A 25,819-nucleotide genomic window follows, 5' to 3' on the forward strand; every position below is an offset into this window, starting at 1 on the left:
GTGACACTCAGCCCTGGAAGGTAAGCTGTGAGCGCCACTCGGGAATAGCGCTCAGGCAGAAATCCCTCCATCTCACACCTTTTGCCCCTGTGAGCTGGTGCACTTGGCCCAAGTCCCACATTCCGTCCCCAAGGTGGGAACAAATGATTACAACCATATGGGTCATAGGAAAAGAGAGAAGGAGAAAATCACTGACGGTGACGGTTAATTAGGTCTAGAGACATGTCTCTATACTGAAGGGAGACTGTGTTGTCCTTGGTTTCAAACGACCTAATTTGAGCCACTTTAGGCAAATATTGATATAAATCTATTTTAAAACAACATGAAGTCTGCACTGTAGGTTACATCTCTAAAAGACCTTTCTCATTTTTCAGTCTGAAACCGTGAGTCAGACGTGTGAGATTTGTTTTTTTTTTAAAGGAACGAGCCATTTTGCAGTCAGATCCACTGCTCCTTCATCGAAGTTTCCTTTTGCCCTGGGGCCCTAACAGATTTGATAAGGCACTAATTCTTTACAAGTTCAAAATGTACATGATTGCAAGTTCTTAGTGCTATAGGATACAATACTTCTTGAAGGAACTTTGTTTTTGTGGCAGAGCGGTATCTTCTCAAAGCAACAGGGGAAGACATTTCTATATATCACTTTTATTGGGTTACATCATGTCTGACCGTCGTGACAACACTGACACACTGAAGTACAACTCTGGGTTACCAGAAAAGAGCCCATGACAAAGGAGAAACCTAACTGCTTCATGAGCCTTTGAGGTCATGCGGTGGAATACAGGAGGTAGGCAGCCAAGTACAGAACCCCTTGATCTAACTATCATATGTTACGGGTGTATCTCTCTTTAAGTAAAATGTATTTCTGTACAGTTCCTATAAAATAAGTTTTGAAATGTAACTAGTATTTTGAATATGCTTGTCATTTGAAGGAATATAACTGGGAAATCCTTTTGTAAGGTGAAGAATTTGTTTGTAGTCAAAAATCAGTCCTCATGTTTCCTGTAAGTCTGCATATTACCCATCATTTGATCAGACAGGGTCACCCCTATCACTGTTTTCATCTACATCATTCTCAAAAACACAAAGCCTTAAAATCTTGAAGGTTGCAATAAATTAATAAAATGAAATAAAATGAAAAAACCAAGGCTGACTTAGAAACATTTAAATTATTAATGTCGAGGGGGCGTCCCCTTCCCCTGGTGGCGCAGCGGTTGAGAGTCTGCCTGCCAATGCAGGGCACACGGGTTCGAGCCGTGGTCTGGGAAGATCCCACATGCCGCGGAGCGACTAGGCCCGTGCGCCACAACTGCTGAGCCTGCGCGTCTGGAGCCTGTGCTCCGCAACAAGAGAGGCCGCGATAGTGAGAGGCCCACGCACCGCGATGAAGAGTGGCCTCCGCTTGCTGCAACTAGAGAAAGCCCTCGCAGAGAAACGAAGACCCAACACAGCCAAAAATAAATATAAAAATAAATAAATAAACAAAATAAATAAATAAAAATGCAATAAATTATTAATGTCGAGTGAAGATGGCTACATCAAACCTAGACAAACTATAAAAGAAAATTATGGGCCAGCTTTAAAGGATATGAGATTATTTCTAAAAAGTACTTTAAACCACTAGCAAGTATAAGTGTGCTTTCCAGAAATTTTCTGTGGTCCCAGTTCCTGCACCTCTGGTCAGACTAATAGTCTCAGCAAAGAGGCAGAACAAGTTTTACTCCAGCCTGGTCCAGGGTAAATGGCTGGAGAGGGAAGCGCAGACAAAGAATGCTCTGTGGAGACATGGGTGGCGCCTCCCCTGTGCAGAAGGGGGAGAAACAGAACTTCCTGCTTCCTAATTTGCTTTGCCTTAAAGACACTAATACTTCATATACCCCAGGATTAATATTGGGGCATGGAAACCAAAGGCTGTTAAGAATGGGAAGAGATGTTCAAAACTGGCTTATATCCCAGCTTCAAATGAATTTGGTGGTCAAAACCCAGTATAAACACTTGACCAAAATTTGTATGTACAATTTTCAGTGTGGGCCATCTTTCAGAGCAAAACTGGGACCCACAGCTGCCAACAGCAAGCTCTTAATGGCCTTATGTCTATTATTTTGCAAATTATCTATGATATTATTTTACTGCCCAGCTGGCTGACTTATATGATAAATCAATGGGTCGGAGACTCTTGAACAAAATGGTGAATGGTAGGACTGGAAGAATTAACCAGCCACATTTGCGTTGCTGGCAGTTCCTGATTTATAAATGGCACCTGCATATACAATAATCATTTTACAATATTTTTTTTTTTTTTTTTTTTTGCAGGAGAGCTTTTGTTAAGAATACGCACATTTACACAACTTAAAATTGTAAAGAAAACCAGTGGGAAGAGTTGTGAAAAGCAGGAACCATTCAGAGGAATTGACCCTTGGGCATGCCAGCCTGAAGTCTTCCATGTCATCAGATGGTAGTGCCAAAGGAAGTGGAAAGGAAATCATCTGGCGCTGGATCGCTTTGCATAGAGGGTAAGGGGTGGCTTTAAAGTAATCTGAAGATCTATGGGAGCTGAGGGAGAAGCATGGTAAGACTTAGAGGAGGCAAATGAAGGTTGGAGAAACCTTAGACACCTTCATCTATTTTAAATCTGCCCTGGCCAAGACATCTGGCAGAAAAGGAGTAAGAAACTTTCTTCCTTTCTCCACTTCTGAATCACTTGGCCTTACTCTCAGGACCCAGAAATCACATTACATCGAAACAAATATATGATGGATTAAATATCAATAGGTGTTTGCAGGTCATCCTAGCCTGTCAGCAGGTCTCCCCTAACCAATCACTAACATTGTTGGGGCCAACTAGGAGCTAGGAGCTGTGAGGCCCAAGCTAGGTACCAGACATCTCTAAGACTCCTGGGAATTGATGAGACAGAACACACTACTATGAAAAGACAGCCTTACACAAAGTATTATAAAGTGCCAAACGAAGATCACAAAACCAAAAATAAAATGCAATAATTCTACCAGCGCTTACGCGACAAAGGCAGTGTTAGAACTGGTGAGAGAGTCGCAGAATGCGGTAACAGAAGGTAACAGTTCGAATGTCATGGTTAAAAGAGATGTATAAGGAAGATACCACATACCACTATCTACACGTGGGGTTTCCTATTGGTTAGATTCACTAATTCCAATAACCAACTTGCCAACAAACCTTGGGTTTGCTTAAAAGTTGGAGACTATACATATTTTCTTGCCACTGGGGATAATTTTGGGGGTCTCTGTGGTTTACCATGGCAGGAAACAGCAGCAGTAGGGAAGGCAGAAATGTCATTGGGATCACTTTATGTAAGTTGCTAATTATGGGTATCATAAAGTTCCAAGGAAGGAGGAACAGTGCTTGCCTAGGGGTATGGCAAGAGAACGTTTACTGCATCCGATGGTCATTGGGAGGAAGCAATGGGCGGAGTCCGGACTGTAGACTCAGCCCAAGTTGGAATCCCAGCTCCCTCACTTATTAACTGCTTAAACAACTGGAGCAAATTATTTATCTAAACTTCCCAAACCTCAGCTTCTTCCCATCTACAGTACTGTTTTGAACATTAAGTCAGATAATTTCCATAAAATACCTCACACCGAGGAGGTGACCCAGGAATCTTCGTTCCCTTCTTTTGTAAAAAGTTAGCGTGGATATATTAGGTAAAAAGGAAAGAACTTTAAAAATGTCAACTTTCTGATATGTAAATGTGTTAAAAGGATCAATCATTTGAATGCTGTTTGGGGCTCTCTTTGAAGGTTAAAAAAAAAAAATCTACCTATTATCTGGCCAGGAAAGGACTTCTGCTAGGCATATCCACTGGAGGTCACGTGTTAATTGGGACAGTTTGGGGAGAAAAAGGAGCTACGTGAACTGCACTTGCCATCCTTTCACTGCAGTTCCAAGATCTATGGACAGATCCTGGAAAATCAGGCAATCCGGGCACCACCGACCATTGCTTCTAAGGAAAAGTCCAGATATGTTTCCCTCATGAGTTGTACTTATTCAAATGTCAACGGAGAGACTGCCCTCAGCTTTTATTATGTGTGACTAACTAAAAAGGAATTCAGAAGTTCAAGTGCGATTCTGTCTTGGTCTGAAATTCATGGCCTGTGGTGAGGATGTGAAGCTGCATGTCTTTGAAACTACGGGCCAGAAACAAACATCAAAAGATAGACTTCATTTTCCTCCGAGGCCTTCTGCCATAGGCTCCCCAGCTTGGTCCTATTAATAAGGGATTAGTTATTTTGATAGTCAACACATGCTTACTGAGTGCCTACTACATGCAAGGAATTGTGCTGAGAACCACCAGGAATATAAGGATAGCAGTTACTGTTCTCTAAGGAGAATTACAACTTAATTAGTGAGATAAAAACATACAGAAACACAGAATTTCCCTATAAAACCATTTCTAATAAGATATCCTTAGGTTCGGGGGGGAAACTGCTTTCAGGTAAGCTGATCTGGGACACCTTCAAAGATAGAGAACCTGAGTAGGAGTGTGAAAGGAGGCTTGCATTGGGGAATGTGTTCTGAGTGGTGCAACATGAATGAAGCAATTGCTGTGAATGGCCTGTTTGGGGGTGAGAAGCAGTTACTGTGCTGAGAAGTCAGCAAGGTTGGGAGGGGTCACAGAGTGAAGCTCCTTCTCTATCGGGCTGTCCATTTTTGAACTTGAACTTTATTCTAGAACACTGGACTTTGAAGGAACTCTTAGCAACCATTAAATCCAGCAATTGTCAGATCTATGTTTTTGAACAACAGCACCTCTTATTTAATTGATATTTTGTAATAGCAAAATATGGATAGCCTAACACCCACCCAGATGGAAGCCTAACACCCACCCAGATAAAAGCAAAATTGCCTGGCATGTGTGTATGAAGGGGGAGGGGAAGGCAGGAACCCTTTCCACTCAGCCTCCCCCTTTGCCCTGTCCCCCTCTCCAACCCTAGCAGTCCTAGAGGGCTTTGCGGCACCTGAAGATTCCATGGGATATAGACTGAAAACCACTAATTTCCAAATCCTAATGGAGAACTACCAGAGGTGTTTGAGCAAGAGAGTTATTTAATCAAAGCACCATTTTAGGAAGATAAATCTGACAAGATGGATTGTAGGGAAGCCAGGAAGCAGGGAGAGCAATTAAAAGATTATTGCAAAATTTCAGATCTAAATTAACATAGGTCCTGGGAAATGACGGAGGGTGGGGGTAAAGAGAGAGAGGAGTCAAAGATGGTTTCAAGGTCTGACGGTCACATAACTGCAAAGTTAATTTTAGACTGAGTTTATCTGTAGGGTCTCCTGGATCATCTCTTTACGGGAGGCAAAAATCCCAAAACAAGACCACAGTTGCCTCTGTTCTTCAAGAGCGTGGTCAACTACTTAACAGATTTCCATAAAAGCACATTTTACCTCAAGTGAGAAATTATATGTCTCCCTTAACGAATTTTATGTCTCCCTTAGAATGATGTCCATTATGGAACTGATTTACATAAACTGTGCATGCTGTTTATAATTACACCTACCTATGCATCTGGTACCATCGGGAGAGGTGTAAAAACCAGGGGGACATTTGCAAAAGTAACTGCTGACTGTGTTTGTACATTCGCCCCCGTCACAGATTCCAGGAATAGTGCTGCATTCATCAATATCTGGAATGAAAAGAATAGTTTCAGTATTTGTAGAACACAGTATAAAACCGTTCATCATTACAAGAATTCAGAGGTAACACTCATCAAATCATGTTCCCAGAAACAGTGATCTTTAGAGAATAAAAGCTGCCTATAAAATAGTTAATTCAAAGAATGGGTGTTTCTTCTCTCAAGACAGGTTTACCCAAGGAATTTACCAAATTTGAAAGATTAGAGCAAAATGAAAGAAATTCTGCCTTTAAAATCTAAAACTGTACTGTTGTTTCAAGTCCCTACAGCCTGCTAATATTCCAAATATTTTGTTTAAAATTTTGTTTTCCCTTTTCTCCTCGTGTTTTGCGCATTGAGTTAAGCTCCCTTTCTATTCACTGTATATTCTGCATCACTTCCTGCATTTGTTTTCCATCTGATTTTCCACAGATACTGAAATCCTACAGAGAAGACCACGTGGTCTGACTGCTGACCGAGACGTGGCTAACTTGGTATTCTCAGGGGCTCCCAAACTGCCACTACGATGGTTTTCTCTGGGTTCAGAGAGTGAATTGTGGTGGACCCTGAGATGCTTCATCCAAATCCCCCTTCAGGAAATGACTTGTTGTCCCAGATCTGGGAGTGCTGTCAGGAGATGGCCTCCAGCTCTCAGCCCCTTCAGGGACCACTTGAGCAGCCGAGAGCTGCCTCACCCGGGGTTACAACCTTCCCAGGCGCCCACATCCACCGACTGATTGTGGAGGAAGGATAATGGTCTGGTCGTCTCGCCCCAAAGGGTACAACTCTGAAAACCACTCCAATTCCCTAATTCCCTGTGGGGTCGGCTGAGGTCAGAGTTGTGGTTAGTCCTCAGGGCCTGAGGCCACTGGGTCTCCTTAAGGAAGCAGTCAAAGTCACTTAGACAAATCAGACCATTTCCTTCAAGGAGACCTTTTCAAGAGCCACAGTCAGACACTGGCAGTTGTGGACAGATGTGGCACCAGTGTGGGGAGAGAAGAAACTGAGAATGTCCTCCTTAGGTTAAAAGTGAACTCAGGGCCCAAGGTATCTATGTGGCCTCTTCCCTAAGACAAGTGGGGCTTTCTGCACTGACCCAGGGAGAGGGACGGTCTGACCTAAGCCTCCTGGAACCGTTGCAATGGCCAGGCTGCCAGTGTGGGTAGTTTGAAAATAAGAACTTTTCTTCTCTAGTTAAAGTACTGCTCTTCACTGGTAAAACAAAATAGAGTTCTAAGTGGGCCAAAATAGAGTTCAAGTGTCTTCTGACTCCAGTTCACCCTGTTAGTCAAAAAGACAGCAGTGACACTGTTTCTACGCAGTTTAACCTTTTTAAAAGCAAAACCCCCATTCTTCTAGGCTAGGCTAGAGGTGAAACCGAGCAATATGTCACCGCTTATGTTAGGGTCAGTGTTAACCCAGACAGATCGTCCTTGTGAAGTTGTGTAAGGGAAAGGTGCATATTCTACTCCGACAGATGTAAACGTCACTGTGGAGTCAGTGAAAGTCAGGCAGAGAAACAGCCGAGGACAGAGCCTAAGGGTCTACAACTGGCATAACCTTAATCTAACCATACTCTCAAGGCTCATTTTAAGGCAGTTCTTTAACATCGATCCTTCTGTATTTACCAGCCACACTACTACCTAAAACCAACAAAAAGCCAAACAAGTATATCAAAGAGCCTAGAGGATCTGACAACCTCATCTAACGAGAGAGGAGGTTATAACCATAACACAAAGGTATTAACACAAATGCACATTTCTCAAAATGTCCCTAAAAGTTAATGTCTAAGTCACATGATGCCTATCAAAAATCATGTGAGCAGATAGAGTCTACTGAAAGAAACATTTTTCTACTTGTTTGTATAAATGACTGCTGTCATCCTTTTTAAGGCCACTTAGTAGACATCGATGTCCAAAGAGGTTATTTAAGTGACAGCATATACCAGAAAAAAAAGTTATTTAAAAACAAGAATCTGGGACTTCCCTGGTGGCGCAGTGGTTAAGAATCTGCCTGCCAATGCAGGGGACACGGGTTGGTGCCCTGGTCCGGGAAGATCCCACATGCCGCGGAGCAACTAAGCCTGCGAGCCACAACTACTGAAGCCTGTGCACCCAGAGCCCGTGCTCCGCAACAAGAGAAACCACCGCGATGAGAAGCACGCGCACCGCCACGAAGGGTAGCCCCTGCTCGCCACAACTAGAGAAAGCCCGCGCGTAACAACAAAGACCCAACACAGCCAAAAATAAATAAATTAATTAAAAAATAAATAAATAAAAACAAGGATTAACTTTGGCAGTGTGGAGGAAACATCTTTCATATGCTGGCTACATTAGATTTGGACCCTTTACTGAAGATAACAAGAAGAAGAAGAAGAAGAATTAATATGTACTGAGTGCCAGGCATTGTCTAAATGCTTTATGTGTGTCAACTCATCTAACCCTCACACTGTAGGTATGATCGTAGAACCTGATTTCTATAATTCCAGTGCCTAGGCACAGCTTTTGCATTCCACTGAGGCCTTCAGAAAACTGGCACATGTAAAACCTGAAAGAAGAGCAAAGAGGTTCGTGTATAAAGTGATGTTAAAACCAAGTCTTCAACTGCCACAGGCTGGGTAGGAGGAAGGGGCAGGGTTTCCACTTAGGGTGCACACCTTCAAAGGTCAGCAGGTCAGGAAACACAACGTAGAGTGTACCTCCCTACTTGTCACACAGATAAAGCTAAAAGTACCAGGCCAAATTGTTCAATTTGAAGGAACTTACTAAATGGCCCCTTCAATGTCCTCTCCTCAGTGACACACCCTTTCCCTTTCTATGTCTAGGGCCCTTCTAGTTTCCTGAACCACCCCGCTTCTCAGTCCCATCACTTCCTAGCAAGGGAAGCGAGTTCTGATTTCACGAGCAGGCCGTGGTGGGAGGGAGTCCCTGACAATAAAAGTCTGGAATAAAGCATTTCAATCACAAAATCACTTACACTCTGAAACTCATTCATACTAATCTATTATTTTTCCAGGCTCTTAGCACACTGTGTTTATCACCTTTTAATAGAATGTCAGGGATCCTACACAGGAGAGAATTTGAGATCAGTGGATTTCTCAGCGTTCCTGTAAGTCAGTCTGTATCAAATGCCAGCTGTAAAAGTAAATCCGTTCGAGGAGGCTGGTGGGGTGTAGAACTTGGCTGGGAAGAGCTACTTTTGTGCTCTGAACACTTCCCCCTGTTTCCTTGGGGCAGGACAGAGCTGCTGGAAGTAGCTATGCCCGTGGCCTCACTGGCTTCTTGCTGTGGACCTAAGAAGACACACAAATGGTAGGTCCCTTCCCTCCTGATTTGCTGCCCTGTCCTTTGTTCTTCTTCTTCCTTCTTGTCCCTCTGTCTCATCTGCTCTCTCCAGGCATTCTTCCCATCCCTTGGCCTCTTCCCTAACCTGGGGCTCCTCTAGCAGGAGGGGAGGAAGGACTGTGGAGGGCAGATGGGATAGAGCCGGGTCCCAGTTCTGGGACAGGCATCCCTGGGACACCCAGCTCTCCAGGAGCTCCATCCAAGATCATGGATGTTGACATGACTGAGAGAAGGGGGAAACCAGCTAACCTGACTGTCTAGATCGCTAACAAAGTGAGAAAAAAATCAACCAAAAATTGTGGCAGCTGTTAAAGAGCAATATGTGATACTAATAATTATAAATGCCACTGAACCTGTGAGATTATTATTATTGCTTTATTAGACACCTGAAATCCAATGTAAAATATGTGACTAAAAAACAAACAAGCTGATACTTCAAGTCAGGTCAAAAAAAACATCAGCCTTATTATTACCAGTTTATAGTCACACCACGCATGCCAGTTTGCATGGTTTCTTATCCATGTAGCCCCAGCTGTCCGATCCCAACTGAGAAACAGTGAGAAATGTGGAGATGGAGGCCTGATTGCAGAACTGGAAAGAACTCCCAGATATCATCGTGTTCAATCTCCTCATTTGAAAGTTGATGTAACTCAGAGCTGGTAACTGACTTGTCCAAGATCACACAGAGGATGAGGGACATTGCCAGGGTTCGGCCCAGGTCTACCTGATTCCCAGGGCTCTTGTGCCTATACCACAGAGATTCTGTTCAGCAATTGGATAGGAGCTGGTGACCTTGAACAGTGAATCAGGGCCTGCACCAAACTGCAGAGGATGGAGCCCCAAGATAGCAATGGGTTAAGTAGCCCCAGGAATTCTCCTTGGTGTCTGGCAGGATAAGAGTCCCTGATAGCAAGTAGCCATCAGATAAATAGGCCATTATTTTAGAAAAGGGAAGTCTTAAGGTTTTTTTGGCTTACATAATAGGGAGAGACTAGACTTAAGAGTTACATTTTTAAAAAGTCCTTTGCATCACACAGTGTTGTAATTGCTGAAGGCTGGGCTGGTGATAATCTAAATCCCAAAATATTAGTGGTTAATTAGGAATGCAAGGGACTTCTTCCAGAAATAAAACTTAATCTTTTAATTACACGTTTTATTTCTTAATTTCCTCCCACAGTAACCTATGCAAATATGGATTTGGTTTCCAAAAAGAAAAGGCTCGTGTGTTCTTCCAGGGGGCACACTCCAGAGTCACTGGGAAAATCAACAGCGAAGGTGGGCATGAACTCTGCTTCCCTTTTTCTCAAGTCACAGCTATAAATCTCAATCTTTTTCTTCTTAAGTTTATGAAAATTTAATAATTTTTATTTAATCGCTTCAGCTCGCTAATTTACATTTCAAAGGTACCTAAATTGCATGTGTTGATATAAAACTAGGTACATGACATTTTCAAAAAGTTTTGGGAAAAGGGGGATATGTTAAGAAGGGAGAATTCTGCAAAAGGAAGATCTCACACAAAGCTGCTTTCACCATCACTGACGGTGTGAAGGTAAGCATCTTGTAAATTGGCTGAAACCAATTTTTGATTGAATTTTTAAAAATTATTCTCGGCTTCCAGGTACCCAGTTCCTTCCTCTCCAAGTCAAGAGGAAGATACATTTAAAAAGCCATTCAATGAATTGGGAGATTGGGATTGACATATATACACTGCTATGTATAAAACAGACAACTAATAAGAACCTACTGTATAGCACAGGGAACTCTACTCAAGGCTCTGTGGTGACCTAAATGGGAAGGAAATCTAAAAAAGAGGGGATATATCTATACGTATAGCTGATTCACTTTGCTGTACAGCAGAAACTAACACAACACTGTAAAGCAACTATACTCTAATAACAATTTCAAAAAAATTGTAAATCACCAAATAAAATAAAATAGTCTATTTCAAGTTAAAAAAAAAAAAAAAAAGCCACTCAAAGTAATGGCAAAGGTGCCAGAACCACTTTCACAAGGGCACAGAACCCCACCGTGGCCTGACCATCTTCCTAGGGCATATATGGGCTCTTGCTCTTCTCTGTGGTGGGGGTCAGATTTTCTGGAATTCCTTCTATTGACTGCCTGGAGATCACCTCAGGTCCAAAGTCATGCCATTCCCGTGGTGCAGTGGTGGAACTGGAGAAGAGCCAGGAAGTCGAAGGAGGGGACCCACTCACCAAGCATTCTCAGAGGACTTTCCGACTACTTTCCTACCAGAGTAAGGCGGGGCAACAATGCCCAAACCAGTCTCCAGGCCAGAATAAATGCAGCACTAACAAGACATTCTCTTCCAATATCAATTTTGCATAGAAAAATTAAAGGGAAAGGGAAAAACCCATCATCTGAATTTAACGTAACAGGAGATGGGGAAGAGAAAAAAAAAAAAAAAGGTCTAGCCAGAAGTATTCTGTTTTTATCTTGCTACTGACTTCAATATGTAGCCAGAAAAGAAAAAATTGTGGGAAAGGATTAAGTAATTTTCAGCCTGAATTTCTGGTCCATTGGTCACACTACTATAATAGATTTCTTAGCACTAATAAAAGGATTTTGAATCACTTTTCTTTCAGTCCGAGCATTAATTCTGTGCATCTTCTATCTAGTTCACAACGAGAGAAGGTAAGCAATCCTGACTGATGTTAATTGACTGGTCTGAGTGAAAGAAAGTGTCACAGAAAAACAACTCTAGTTGAAACTGGAAGCTATCATAATTCCAGAAAACAAAACACAGACTGGACAAGCCACAGGAAGCATATTGCCCTAAATCTTGAAGCTGACTACATCTCTTGTAACTGAATATAGTAAGCTGAGAAAGCCTAAAAATGACCCATTTGTTGATGTGGATTTTACATGCAATAAACCTTAAGAGCTTATTAATGTCATAAAAGATATGTATGATAATACCTGGAAATCTATACCATAATATTTTAAATATTTCAAAATATTAGGAAATAGAGTTATTAAAGTAGAGGTAATGGCTTGCATCCAGGAAAACAGACAATATAATATGGTACAACAAGCACCAGAATGTGAATCAAAAGAAGTAAATTTTATGTCGTATGATATTGCTTACATGTGGAACCTAAAAAAAGGATACAAATGAGCTTATTTACAAAATAGAAATAGAGTCACAGATGCAGAAAACAAATATGGTTACCAAGGGGGAAGGGGGGAGGGATAAATTGGGAGATTGGGATTGACATATACGTACTAATATATATAAAATAGATAACTAATAGGGACCTAACTGTATAGCACAGGGAACTCTACTCAGTACTCTGTAATGACCTATATGGGAAAAGAAACTAAACTAGAGTGGATATATGTATATGTATAACTGATTCACTTTGCTGTACAGCAGAAACTAACACAATATTGTAAATCAACTACACTCCAATAAAAATTATTTTTAAAAAAAGTAAATTTTAGCACTGTCTGATGACCTCAGTCAGGGCGCTTAACACACCCAAGACAGCTCCTTAATATATGACGTAAAAGGGTGAAACCAGGTAAGTTCTTTGCCCTTTCAGTATCAACATTCTCTACTTCTAACTTAATCCACAGTATAACTTCTAAATTACACTGGCCTATAGAGAGTCAACTTTATTGTTCATTGAAACTTAAGAAGCCCTACATCCTTAGAAAGAACTTAGGTATTTTTCACAGCTACCTTAACTGTTTATAAGATGTTCAAGAACATATCATTATAAATTATAGGATGATAAATAACTTAAAAACAACTTTAACCCATAAAGATAATTTTAACACAGTTATTCAGTTTCAGGGCAAGTAGATGTTAAACTTCTTAAATGTAACTCAGATTTAAAGCTGCCTTTTGCATGTATGATATACTCTGGAGATCAACAAAGAAGATTAATGATCCAATTCCTGACAAATGACTTAGAATGAAGTATTCCTCAGTGCTAGGGTTTAGGAATATAGATACAATGGCAACTGCTTTCAACAAGAGTGCTTGCATCTAAATGAAATCTTATATCACCCCAAAGACAATGAGTTGAGAATGAAGGAAAAAGTTTTCTCCACTAAGCTTGATGAGAGATGTTGCCTTAAGAATGCTGTTACATTGTTTTCAGACATTACATATATAAGGTACATGAACTCACTAAAGAAAAGAATTCAATGCTGCCTAGTTACTTCCTGGATGTTTCCCTCTCATGAAAAAAATATTTATTACACTTGGAAACCAGGGCTCTTTTTGGCAAATAGCAGAAGTGGTGAATGTGAACACATTCTCTGTACACACATTTTTAGAAGCTCAATCTATAAACTAAATGCAAATATATAAATTTACCTCAAGTTATTTTTCTGTTTGATTAACATTAAAAGGTTTCCATTTGATAGGCAGAAAAGGAAATCCTAAACTTGTACTAGGAGCATAAATATAAGTGTTAATAGATCTCTCCAAAGGTAAAAAAAAAATCAAACATACATTTTGACTAGAAAAACAACAGAAGATATGTCATTCTGAATGACATGTAATGATCAAATTTAAATTCATGTCTCTAGAACTATACAAAAACATGTATCTTGAACATTTTAACCCAAATATTGGTTCAAAATATTTCATGTTTTAATATTTAATTTGATTCAGATGGATCTCTTATTTTGGGTCTATAAAAATGGAAAAAGCTGCAGGCTTTTTCTGGTTCAATAGCAGAAAGGCATATTATTCCCGGTAAGGATATTATATGTACACATTCACAGGAATGACAAAGACAGAAGGATTTAGGAACAATTTGCAAAAAAGCTTGTCACTGATTTGGGTTTTGCCTGCCCCTCCACCCCTTAAATGCAAAGCATGATATTTCTTACCTTCACATTTTTGTGACACTTCATTAAATTTGTGTCCAGCAGGGCATTTGCACTCAAAAGACCCAACAGTATTAATGCAATTTCCTCCTTGACAGAGCCCAGGGATGGCCTGGCATTCATCCACATCTGTTAGATTTCAGAAGCAAGGGATGGGGCAGGGGGTGGGGGAGGAGAGATACATATAAAATTTATTGCAGAAGAAAACATGATAGTTTGCCCACATTTATATTATCACACTTATATCAATGAGCTATTTGTCCATCACAATATTTGGAACATGATGAGAGACACTGTTTCTCACAATTACATTATGCGAAATAAATTATTTGAGTAACATAACTTGGTCAATAATGTTCTATTGGAAGTCACAAGTATTCTTTATTTTCCTACCTTCCATCTTCCCTCATGCAGAGGAGAACGTTGGTACTAACTTTTGTGAGTTTTATTATGCATGCTGCAAAGTACAAGGATACTATGATAAAAAGATTGACAGTAATAACTAGAAGTATTCAAGAAATGCCTAGAATCAAAATGTAACACATTTCTATAATAACACTGTCTTTAAGAGTTGTATGGAGTGATTCAGTTCAAACAGCATTTATTTGAATGAGATCACTCAGACTACACGAGACGGCTAATGCTTTTACACAGATGAGATGGAAAATGTTCACCGTAGATTCTGGAGAATTGTCTTGCACAATAAAAATTAAACAACACAGGAGATCAGGCCAAGAAGTGAGAGCAGAGCAGCCGCCAGAGGGAACCTTTTTAAAGGTAAGTCGGATCCTGTTCCAGCTCAGCTTAACTCTTAAGGCCATGCTAAGTCCTAGAGGAGTCTACCTGACCCCTCTCCTCCCTGAACTCATCTCCTATCCTCCACCCTCTCTCACACCTCTCCATCCACTATAGTTTCCTTGCCATTCCTCAAATACAACAAGGTCGCTCCTGCCTCAGGGTTTTGCAGTGATGGCCCCCTGCCTGGACTACTCTTTGTAGAGCTACATGGCTCCCGCCGTCCTACCCGTCAGATCTCTGCCCCACTGCAGCAGGGGACCCTCCCAATGCCAGTCTAATGGCAACACCCACCTCGCCCCCCATCACTCACCACCCTTCCTTACTCTGCTCATTTTGCCCCATAGGACCAATCACTTGCTGACCTAATAAATATCTGTTTGCTTTGCTTCATTCTATAAATCAAATGTTTTCAATACAAGATTCCAGGGAGCAGGTTCTTTGTCTGTTTTGTTCACTGCTGAGTCCCCAGCACCTAGGAAATCACTATGGTCCTACATGGAACCCCAAATATTACCCTTCCAGGAACAAAAGTAATCACTCCAGGCTCATTAGAAAGATGTTTATAAAAGTACATGTATATTCTCTCCATCTCTTCATCCATAACACACAAAATTCTGGTTCAATAAGAAACCCCAGGGCGGCAGTCTAACTTTTCTTCCTCTGGGTATTTTTTAGAAATCTGGAAGCCTATGTACCCTTTAGTTTTACTCTTCATTGTGTGAAGTGAGAGAGCAATTGCCAACTGTAAAATCTCTAATAATCTGTGTTTTTGAAACGAGTTGCCATGCAGGAAAAGGGGTACTAACTTAACAACAGAAAGTATCACTTTTGATACTTTGGTACAAAAGTATCACTTACTGTTTTAAATGAAATGTCCTGGCTCACAGATGAACGAGAATATGTGAGTATAATTAGATTATGTTTTACAGCTGATCTCTATTTTGTCTTACACCAGAATTTTCCATTCTTGATATGTTGAATATGTTTATTAAAATGTTATTTGAAATTAAAATTGGACATAGAAGCAAAACTAGACAGTCTTGTTGATCATGATTTTTGGCCAACAGGAAATATACATGAGGGCACTTCTCTGCTGGTCATACGTTCCAAGGCTGAAGACAGAATAAGTTCCTTTCTGAACCCATTGCTCACAGCCCCTCACATGTGGCCGAAAGACTAAAAACACCAGCAAGGAGAGAGTACCCCAAGCTGATAACAGATTTTCTCTGGAAAAAACCAACCAAACATGAAGAATTTCATTCTCACAGTGGCAATATAACTACCACTTTGATTCCATGGGTTCTCACAAATTTTCTTCTGCTAAAAAAACTCTTTTTTCCACTGGATGTTGAAGAGTCAGGAAGGAACGGGAAGAAAATGCTGGAAAAGTCCAGGTTGTATGAAATGAATATCAAAGCTAAAGAGAAGTAGCTCTTCCCTCTCCCTCTTCATCTCTTCCCCTGAATTCTCTCAGCACCTCAGCCTCTGACTAGGACTCATGGGCGGCAGTGGAGTACTCAAAATCTGGCTTTCTGGTCACTCTCTGTGAGTTCATGGGTATTAGCTGACTCCGAAACACCATGGCCAAGAATTTTTTCAAAACTCCTTGAGACTTTCCAAGGATGAGAAAAATAAGAAGGCACGAAAGAAAAAGGGGGGACAAAACTTACTCTTTATTTTATGAAATTGTACCATTTACCCTTTTGTAATTCTAGGATTTCAAAGTGACTTCTCGCTGCTCCTAACATTCAGAAAGATACATTCAAGGGCATACGAAAGAGCTGCATGTTGTACATAGAAGCCAGGGACCAGGATCAACCGTGTTTATCAGAAATGAAATTTACTGAAGTAGAATTTAATGGAGATCCACAGAACTGTGTGACTAAGCTCAAGTTCTGTTTCATTGCATACTATCCTTAGAATTAACATACAGAACAAAATCGAACTAGTATCTATTTGCCTCAGAAAAGCATACCTTGAATTTTCTCTAAACACTGCAACTTGCTAAAAAAGCACTGAAGATGTCTAAAGGAAACAGATACAGCCTGGGAGTTTTCAGTCCCATCAGTTTAGTGCGAAGCTGCCTCTGTTCACTTCCTCCTATTTCCTGCCAGACATCCAGACAATGAAAGAATTTGTACAGCTGGAAGAACAGGAGTAAAAGCCAAAAACAGAGTAAGGGCTTCCATGGGAGGCAGGAGAAGAAGCAAGCAGGCAACATCTGGGGATATTTAAAACTGTGAAACAAATCCTAATTTATTTCTGACTTGTAAAAAAACAAACAAACAAACAAACAAAAAGAAACCCATCATGTAGCATGTAAAATGGAGAGAGGAACAATTTTCCTCAGGTCAACTAAGTACAACCCATGAGACAGAGGAACTCCAGCAATTTCAAATGAAGGGGGAAAAAATTAAGAAAAACAAACTACCTTATTCACAAATTTTGCTTTGTGTTTATACACAGCATTGCTCTAAACAGAATCATACCACCCCCGGGAAACACTTTTGGGGTCGGAGGGGGGAACCACTGGCAAGGAAAAATCCAGGGGGGCCAGCTGCTGTCTCTGGAGCCACGCTCCTAATGCCTAAGTTGGATATCGTGCCGTCAGCGAAATCGTGAAGTTATGCCTCTGACACTGCTTTTCCATTCTCTCCAACTTCACTGGAGAATGGCTCTCCAGAGCAAATAAGATGAATCCATTAATAACTCCATCGGCCCGGGGTTTACCTTGACAAGCTCCTGTGCGGATATTTGGAATGAAGCCGCGGCGACAGGGGTGGGGCTGGGCTGGGCACATCTCACAGGGGTGGCCCCAGGCGCGGCCGACCGTGGCACAGCAGAGTGTTTTTGTACAGACAATCCCGCTGAGCTGTCCCTGGCACATCTGGTTGCTGATCACAGTGAAACACGGGCCTGTCCTGTAATCTGAAAATAAAGAAGGAGAATTCCATGAAAGTCCAGAGAAGCAGGAACTATCATGCAGAAGAACAGCTGGGCCTGTCTTCCTGGACTCCAAGTTGCGAAATGGTCTTCAGGAATAGAACCGCACATCACTGACTCCGTGTGAAGCCTTGGGCAGACCATGCCGCCTCTGAGACCCGTTTACCTCACCTACGAAATGAGGATAAAAACACCAGTTCCTATCCACTTTGAAGACACTGTTGTGAGGATCAGATGAGCTCATGGAAAATACTTTACAACCGTGACATGCTATCCAAACATGACATCATAATATTATTTACACATTCATTCACTTAAGAAACTGTATCAGTGACTATTATGAATCAGCCCCTATGCTTGATATAGATCCTTCAGTGATTCAAAGATCCCAAATCCCTGCCCTCATAGAGTTTACAGTCTATTATTATTTAGGTTGGAGAAAGCAAAGAATTTCAAAACTTGCAACGAGGCAAATCATGGCACCTTCTTTGGAGTTTCTTGAAAAAGGGAAATGGTTACTTGTGTCTTTTGGATTGGGTCCACCTTATTTCAAATACAAAAAAACAAGCAAACCAAAAAAAAAAAACAAACCCATTCAAAACAAAAAACAACAAGCAGAAAAGTAAGATATGCAAAAGACATCAGGTATTTAAAGAGTGAGGGCACTGATCTGAAATCACTGTATCCCTTGGGCAAAAGGATCATCTTAAAGCAAACAGGGATAAGCTAAGACCACAGGAGAAGTTCCATTTCCAAACAGTCTCACCAGTACAAAATCTGTCTCCTTTTTTTTTTTTTTTTTTTTGAAAAGGGAGAAAGTCAATCTGGATTCAGCAGCCAGCAAACAAGAAAGATTAAGATGTAGTGAGGACCAAAGCCAGGCTGTCCCCAGCCTCCCCGTGGGAGAAATCTGGGCCATAATAACCCTTTCTGTTCTACAGCGGCCTTGGCCGATAAGGGAGGTTGGGCCGTGGCAAGACTCTTGGGCTCCTATCCACCACCGGCACCGCATGCTTCCTCGTGTCATTTCTGGAAGTGCACAGATAGAGTGCTTCCTATGAGTCTAGGGATGGACTAAATGACCCCGGTAAGTTCCTTTCACCACTGAATTCTACAGGTTTATGAAAATCACTGGGTGTGCTAATAAACCACTGGGCTATACTTTCATTTTGAGGTTTTTCTTTCTTGCTCCGAGTAGCTCATGAGTCATGATATGCAATTCACTAAGGACAACCCTTTATCACAGTACCCACAAGAGTGAACAGGCTGAACCATGACAACATTTGGACAATAGCTGACTCTTCCCAGCCTGCGTCCCTCTATCCTGTGTATTCCCTCCTCCTGCCCCTCTGTTGCAATTACAGTCCCATCTGCTCCCCATCACTAAATGTTCTTCCTCACTCTCCCTTCTTCCTTGCTGGAATGAGTCAGCCACCTGTGGTCAATGGCACTGCCCTAATTAATGCCTGTGCTGGAAGATGAGGCTTCTAAGAAATTCCAAAAACAAAGCTTCACCCAGTCAAGCACAGCAAGAGGATTAGGCCCAAATTACGGCAGCACTTGAGAGATGGACACAATGGTCAAAACGTCAAGTCCTCACCTCCACATCTCCCTCTCTCCATGCCAGTGCTTACCAAAGTGTGCTATGATGGGATGCAAGATGACCTTAGATTGTCTTGTTTGAATAGTCAAATATTAATTTGAATTTGAATTATTAAAAAGTACAAACCTACCAGACTCATAATTTCATAGATATGTTTGCTATGATGAGAACGAATAAAAAAAAAAAAACCTTATAATTCAATTTAAAGAAAAATATTAAGTAAATACTAGTACGGAATATGCAAATAGGCCAAAAATTGTGTAACCGGTACAGAAACACCACCAGCATTATCTTTCCAGAAAACCAACCTTAGACCTTTGCTCTCCTGGTGTCTCTACATTCTCTGGCCCACCTTTCCAGCTCTATCTCCTGATACTTCTTTAGTTTATTATTGTCTTTTTACTTTGCTTCTGCATTTTTTTTTACGCTGATTGCATTTTACTTTTATATTGTCAAATTCTAAGTGTATTTTAATATTCTTCATAATATGCCAGATCTATTCAAAATCTGCTATTGTTTTCCATAGTTACTGTATTCAAACAAGAATACAAAAATTAAATGCTTGAGCTGTTGAGTAAAATCTCTGCCCTCATTTCATTCTGTCAATAAAGAAAAAGTCACTCAGCACCATGGTGGTGTGCAACCAAGTCGCTCCTAAACACAGTAACTGCCTGGACAAAGTCAAATGCTGTAGTCATCATTCTTTCTTTGGCTCAGTTCTTCCAAATAGTACTTAGGGGCATTTATTAAATACTTCTCTGATAGATGGTTTCTTTCATATTATAATTTTTTTTAACATCTTTATCGGACCATAACTGCTTTACAATGGTGTGTTAGTTTCTGTTTTATAACAAAGTGAATCAGTTATACATATACATATATCCCCATATCTCCTCCCTCTTGCGTCTCCCTCCTACCCTCCCTATCCCACCCCTCTCTCTGATTGGAAAATAACTATTTCAGACAATTAGGAAAAGTGAGTAACACATAAATAAGAAAATAAAAATCACATGTAATTGCATCTAAAGAAAGCCTGATAACATAACAGTTATATTATCCTACATAATTTTACATGTGTTTTATTTTTTATCACTAAATGGGAATTATAACAAATACTCAATTTTGAATCCTGCTGTTTTTTTACTTAACATTGCCAAAAGCATTTTCCCATGTAAATACTATTCTAAAACATGGCTTTAATTGCTGCATAATTTTCCATCAAGTTATATCAGAAATTATTCAATCGTTTAATCTCATGCAACAGCCATCAAGATTTTTATGACTATCTATATCTTATATTTGAGACTAGAAAGATCACAGCAACATAATCTTTTATTCAAAAAATAAATAAAACCTTCCATGTTAGGTAACGAGGAAGGAAATTTAGGTTTATTTCCTATTTTCCTCTTGACTTACTGAGACAAATGCAAATACTTTAATCAAATAGACTCTTGTTGGTATGCCATTTTTCAATCTTTAAAAAACATAATGGAACATGAATTTTAGTTTGCAGTTTTCAACACTGCTTGGATTTGTTTTTCCTCTTCATTTTGCCAAGATACTCTATGGAATTATCTTACATACGAGGATTGCAAAGATTCCGGGTACATGCAAATACAGTGTTTTGTGAGTTGACACCAGCGAAATCAAGGTCCACTAGAAAACGCTAGGAAAATCTGAGTCAGTCCTATCTAACACTGGTTCATGACTTCAGACATGAATTCCTCATCAGAAGGTTTGCATCAAAAGAAAAAATAACCCTTAAAACTTTTCCAGGGTCAACAACTTTTTGCCCTCATTTCAATATGAAACACATGGAATAGAAACAGCACTTGTTAATTCTGACGATATTCATTAGGCATCTCTAGAGCCCATAGGGATCCATCTTTACTAAATACACTAAATATCTGGCAAATAGTTTGAGTATGTATAACAGAATCTATGGACTTAACACATTTCCACACTAGATCCTTATCACTACAGACAAAGAGAAGAACCAGCTCATTTGACCATGCAGCTTAGTAAGTGGACATAAGTGGATTTGTAGAGTCAAATTTTCAACAAAAATGGCTGATTGCAGAGGGAGAGGCATAATCTGGATGAAACAGAATTGGATCTAAAAATGTTTTGGAAGGTAAATGCTGTATTAACGTGGTTTTCAAATGTCATTCCGATTTGGCAGCATGTGCTTTTTGTCCTGTGCTTCATTTAGATTGCCAAAGTTATGCTGTTTTTAGTCCAATACTCCAACCACAGAAAAAATCTGCCCACACTCCCAATTCCTTACTAATAATCCAATTATTTACAATTATTCCCATAGCACTTACGTGATACTAGGCTAAATTTACATACTCTTTTTCAGACAGTCCCAGCGCTAGACAGGGAATGTGCCTAATTCAATGCTTGGATAATATCTGACTCATTCCCTCAACGTAAATCATTATTCCTCATGCAAATAAAATATCATATTAAAAACACTTTTTTGTTCACAAGTTGCTCTACAATCACTTCCTTATAAGATCGCCATGAACTAGGACAATAGGCCAAGCCTTTCTAAAATTAAAATGCAATTTTAATTGTTTTTAACTGGCTTACTCTAGTGTGGCTGGTTCATGGGAAATTCTGCATCTACATGTTCCCATTATGAGTGGTTAGGCTCAAGGATTGTTCCCCAGTCCCAACAGATTTGGCCTCAAGGCTTGGGATCTAACCAACGTATATCTGCAGCCTCTGATCCTCAGCTCCTTCCCAGCCCTGCAGCTCAGAATGCTGTGACCTGTGGCGTTACTTCACTTTCATTTGCAGTCAGACTTCCCCCTGAAGCAAGTGCATCATTCACAGAAAAAGAACTGTAGTACAATGAATTCTTGTCACTCCTACCCAGTCACTAAACCACAAACTGCAGGGAAGGCACAAGGATATAATTTTGGGCACTAGCCTCCAATTATTTTAAATCCATCTTTTCATAAAAATTACAAACAAAGCAATGAGATATCAATTTATCCATGATAGAGAGGGTCACATCATGCTTCTTCCTTCCAGGTAGTTTGGCCTGGGACACATTAAGCTCCTAACGTGTGGAATTTCAATACAACCTTTTGAGGAAGGAGGTCAGAGAACTTTCGGTCTGAGCAAAATGAAAGCAAAGAAGTTCCATGATCGTAATCAGTCTCATAACTGCTGCTGTTTCTTCTTACTCCAATCATTCTTACCCTTAGGACATAACCAAATCACCTAGGGATGTTCTGCAAAATGCTGATGCCTGGGCCTCACCCCTGTCCTCCCATATGCATCCCTCTTGGAATGTGATTCAGTAGATGTGGCATGGTGGCTGGACATCCATATTTTGTAAAAGCCCCCAAAGTGAGTCTGCAAAGTGTTTGCGAGACAGCTGACTGCTCACCTGAAAGTCTAACCTTAGAAATGTGAGACAGCCCATAAGCTGGGATCATTGCCACTCAACATAACTCAGTATCTTTCAACCAGGAGAGACATTCTAATCATGACAAAGTAGTCTTCATTTCCATAGTGTTGATTGACTATGAGGCACTTTATCATATTCTTTATTAATTATTTTGACCACAAGCTCACTAAACCAAACAACAAATCAAAATTTAAGAAGGCTAAACACAGACTACTCCACTGTCCTAACAGTCAACGGAATTCACATTTCCAAGCTCTCCCTTCCCAGTGTCACAAAGCACATTTACATACATGGCATCACTCCACTACCATGATCTCCCACTTCCAGCTTCCCTGTCCAGTGTGGGAGCTGGTACTTGAGTAAAATTCCAGGGGGATTCTCCAAGCAGGATCCAAAGACATTGATCAAACTTACCATCAGTAACACCAAAAGTTAACTCTTAATTTCCTCCAGAATTGCACTACTGCAGACCATTTTGAAATCTTTCCACACAGCCGCTGACATGATGAAATACACAGTACTAAACATTATCTAAGAAGTTTAGGCCAAAAATAGTCAAACCTTAAATCAAGCTTCCAGACCAAGCTTCCAGTCAAGAGGGCATACAGGGATAGAAGAACAAGATAAATAACACCACAAGGAAGCAATCAGAAAACTCAGCCTATGTGATTTTCAAAGGCAACTGGCCTGAACTTTTCCAAAAGTAAATGACCCCTCATACACAAAAAAGAAGGTAGAATTATTATTTTAGATTAAAAAGATATAATAACCAAAACTCAGTTGGACACTGTTTCAAAAAGAGACAACTGGGGCAATTTTATATGGGCTGGATATTAGACGATATTGTGGAATTATTGTTCTCTTAGACATGATCATGGTATTACGGTTATATACGAGATAGCCTTATTGTTTAGAGGTGAAGTGCCATGATGTATGCAATTTAATTTTCAAATCATTTAGCGAAACAAACAGACCATAAATATACATATACAAATATATACACAATATGTAATTATCATACATATATAATAATACATACTTATGCAATATGTATTATAAATTATATTGTATATTATATATTATATATAATTAAATATATAATGTATATTAAATATATACAAATTAAATATACATAAATTATATATAATATATAACATGTAGATAACTAGACATATAATATATACATATATTAATATATTATACACAAATATATATATATACACATATATACATACAGAGTATTATGTGTATAAAAGTGGGAAAATGTTAAATATTTAGCATAGGTAGAAGGTATGTGGGTATACTTTATATTATTATTTCAACTTTGATGTAGGTTTGAAATTTTTCGTAGTAAAAATTCTTGGGGAGGGATGGGAATTCCTTTCAGGGATACTTTTACTATGTAATAGTGCATCTCCTATTTCATTCAAGCTGTTTTTTTTTTTTTTTAAATGACACAATAAATTTTGAATCTAATTTCCAATCCATACGTTTCTATAAAATACTGCATGCAAGACTGCCTATTAAACATGGTCTACACAACGTTATTTAAAGAATATGACCTTTTGGCAAATTTTTCTAAACTACACTATGCAAAATGTTTACTTTAAGCAACTGTACCTGTGGTACAGCTTAATTGTATATAACTAATTTTTTTAAAGCACTTTAGAAATAAAGCATAGGAATAAGCACAACACTATTTCTGTGTTAATGTTTTCCTCTGTCTTTCAACTTCTTTAATTCATAAGTTAAAAGTATTGCCATACAAACTTTAATATAACTATCATTCAAAACTGCAGAAACAAGGACTTCCCTGGTGGCGCAGTGGTTAAGAATCCGCCTGCCAATGCAGGGGACACGGGTTCTAGCCCTGGTCGGGGAAGATCCCACGTGCCGCAGAGCAACTAAGCCCGTGAGCCACAACTACTGAGCCTACACTCTAGAGCCCATGAGCCACAACAACTGAAGCCCGCGCGCCTAGAGTCCGCGCTCCACAAGAGAAGCCACCGCAATGAGAAGCCCACGCACCGCAGCGAAGAGTGGCCCCGCTCACTGCAACTAGAGAAAGCCTGCGCGTGGCAACGAAGACACAATGCAGCCAAAAAAAAAAAAATTAATTAATTAATTAATAAAAACTGCAGCAACAAGGTGATTTCTTGTATAGCATTTAATCTAGCACATAGACTAAGCAATTCACCAAAATCCAAGCCACAGTTCTGCAGACCCGATTTTGTGTGTCACCAATTCAACTACAGAAAATTATTACCACATTTTATTCTGCTCCATGATGAAGAAAACAGCAAGCAATCTTGTTCAGGGAAGAGAATATCTCATTTCCAAATAATCACTTACCTGACATTATTCATCCCCTCACTGTACATCCTACAAGTCATTACTGATTGCCATTTTTCCCCCAGAGTTATCTCTAAACTACTTCTACTAGAAAAAAACAAAATAGTTAGGGGGGTGGATAAAAGTCACATTCTGGTTTAGGCCATATATTTACCATCAAGATAATAAAATCACAGAGAGTGTCTTCATTTTTAATGGTCTGCAAATTCAACTTGAAAGAACCAGCTGGCTCTGATTTATTCACTTTTAAAATGGCTTGTATGAGTGCCACATTAAACCAAACTGCAGTTTCACCACAGAGCATCAGCTATTGAACAGCAAGACAAAAACAATAGTATTATATAACAATTTGATTTATTTGTTCTTTTATATTTTCTTCAAAGCCACGAAGTAGAAAACATTCTCTACCATCCAAAAGCAAGATTAACAACACAAGAGTAAAGGGCCCTATGATCAATGATATTCAATATAAAAATTTCCAGGACCAACATATTCTTAGATCAACACGTATATCTCAAAAGTGCCCTGTAATACTGCTTAAGTTCCAAATATAAGTTCTACGAACAATGAGTTAAATTTCCAAAGTATCCTAATAGAATGTTTGATCATTAAAATTGGAAGATTTTTATGATAAATGATATTTTCATATTTGGAAGGTAAAGGCCTATGTTAGCACAGGGATAATAAAAACAAATTGATTAGAAATATTCCACTGCAAGTTCCATTTACAAGAAGTACCTAGAATAGTCAAATTCATAGAGAAAAAGTACAATGGTGATTGCCAGGGGCTGGAGGAGGTAAGAATGAGGAGTTATTGTTTAATGGGTTCAGAGTTTCACTT

At 39.8% G+C, this 25,819-nt stretch overlaps 1 protein-coding gene across 3 annotated transcripts in view; it reads right to left on the minus strand.

Moving 5' to 3' along the window:
* The window catches only part of FBN1 (fibrillin 1), a 252,784-nt gene that overhangs the window by 123,256 nt on the left and 103,709 nt on the right, over positions 1 to 25,819 (minus strand). For 2 of the 3 annotated variants that reach the window (XM_082387352.1, XM_082387351.1), the window contains exons 7-9: positions 17,387 to 17,584; positions 13,862 to 13,987; positions 5,538 to 5,663 (exon numbers count right to left, since the gene is read on the minus strand). In XM_082387352.1, coding sequence (XP_082243478.1) covers positions 5,538 to 5,663; positions 13,862 to 13,987; positions 17,387 to 17,584 — 450 coding nt within the window. Of the gene's footprint in view, positions 1 to 5,537; positions 5,664 to 11,612; positions 11,681 to 13,861; positions 13,988 to 17,386; positions 17,585 to 25,819 lie in introns of those variants that run through there. The other variant, XM_082387353.1, reaches the window with a different exon arrangement.

Source organism: Balaenoptera borealis (assembly GCF_965194805.1).
Source record: "Balaenoptera borealis genome assembly, chromosome: 3".
Taxonomy (NCBI): domain Eukaryota; kingdom Metazoa; phylum Chordata; class Mammalia; order Artiodactyla; family Balaenopteridae; genus Balaenoptera; species Balaenoptera borealis.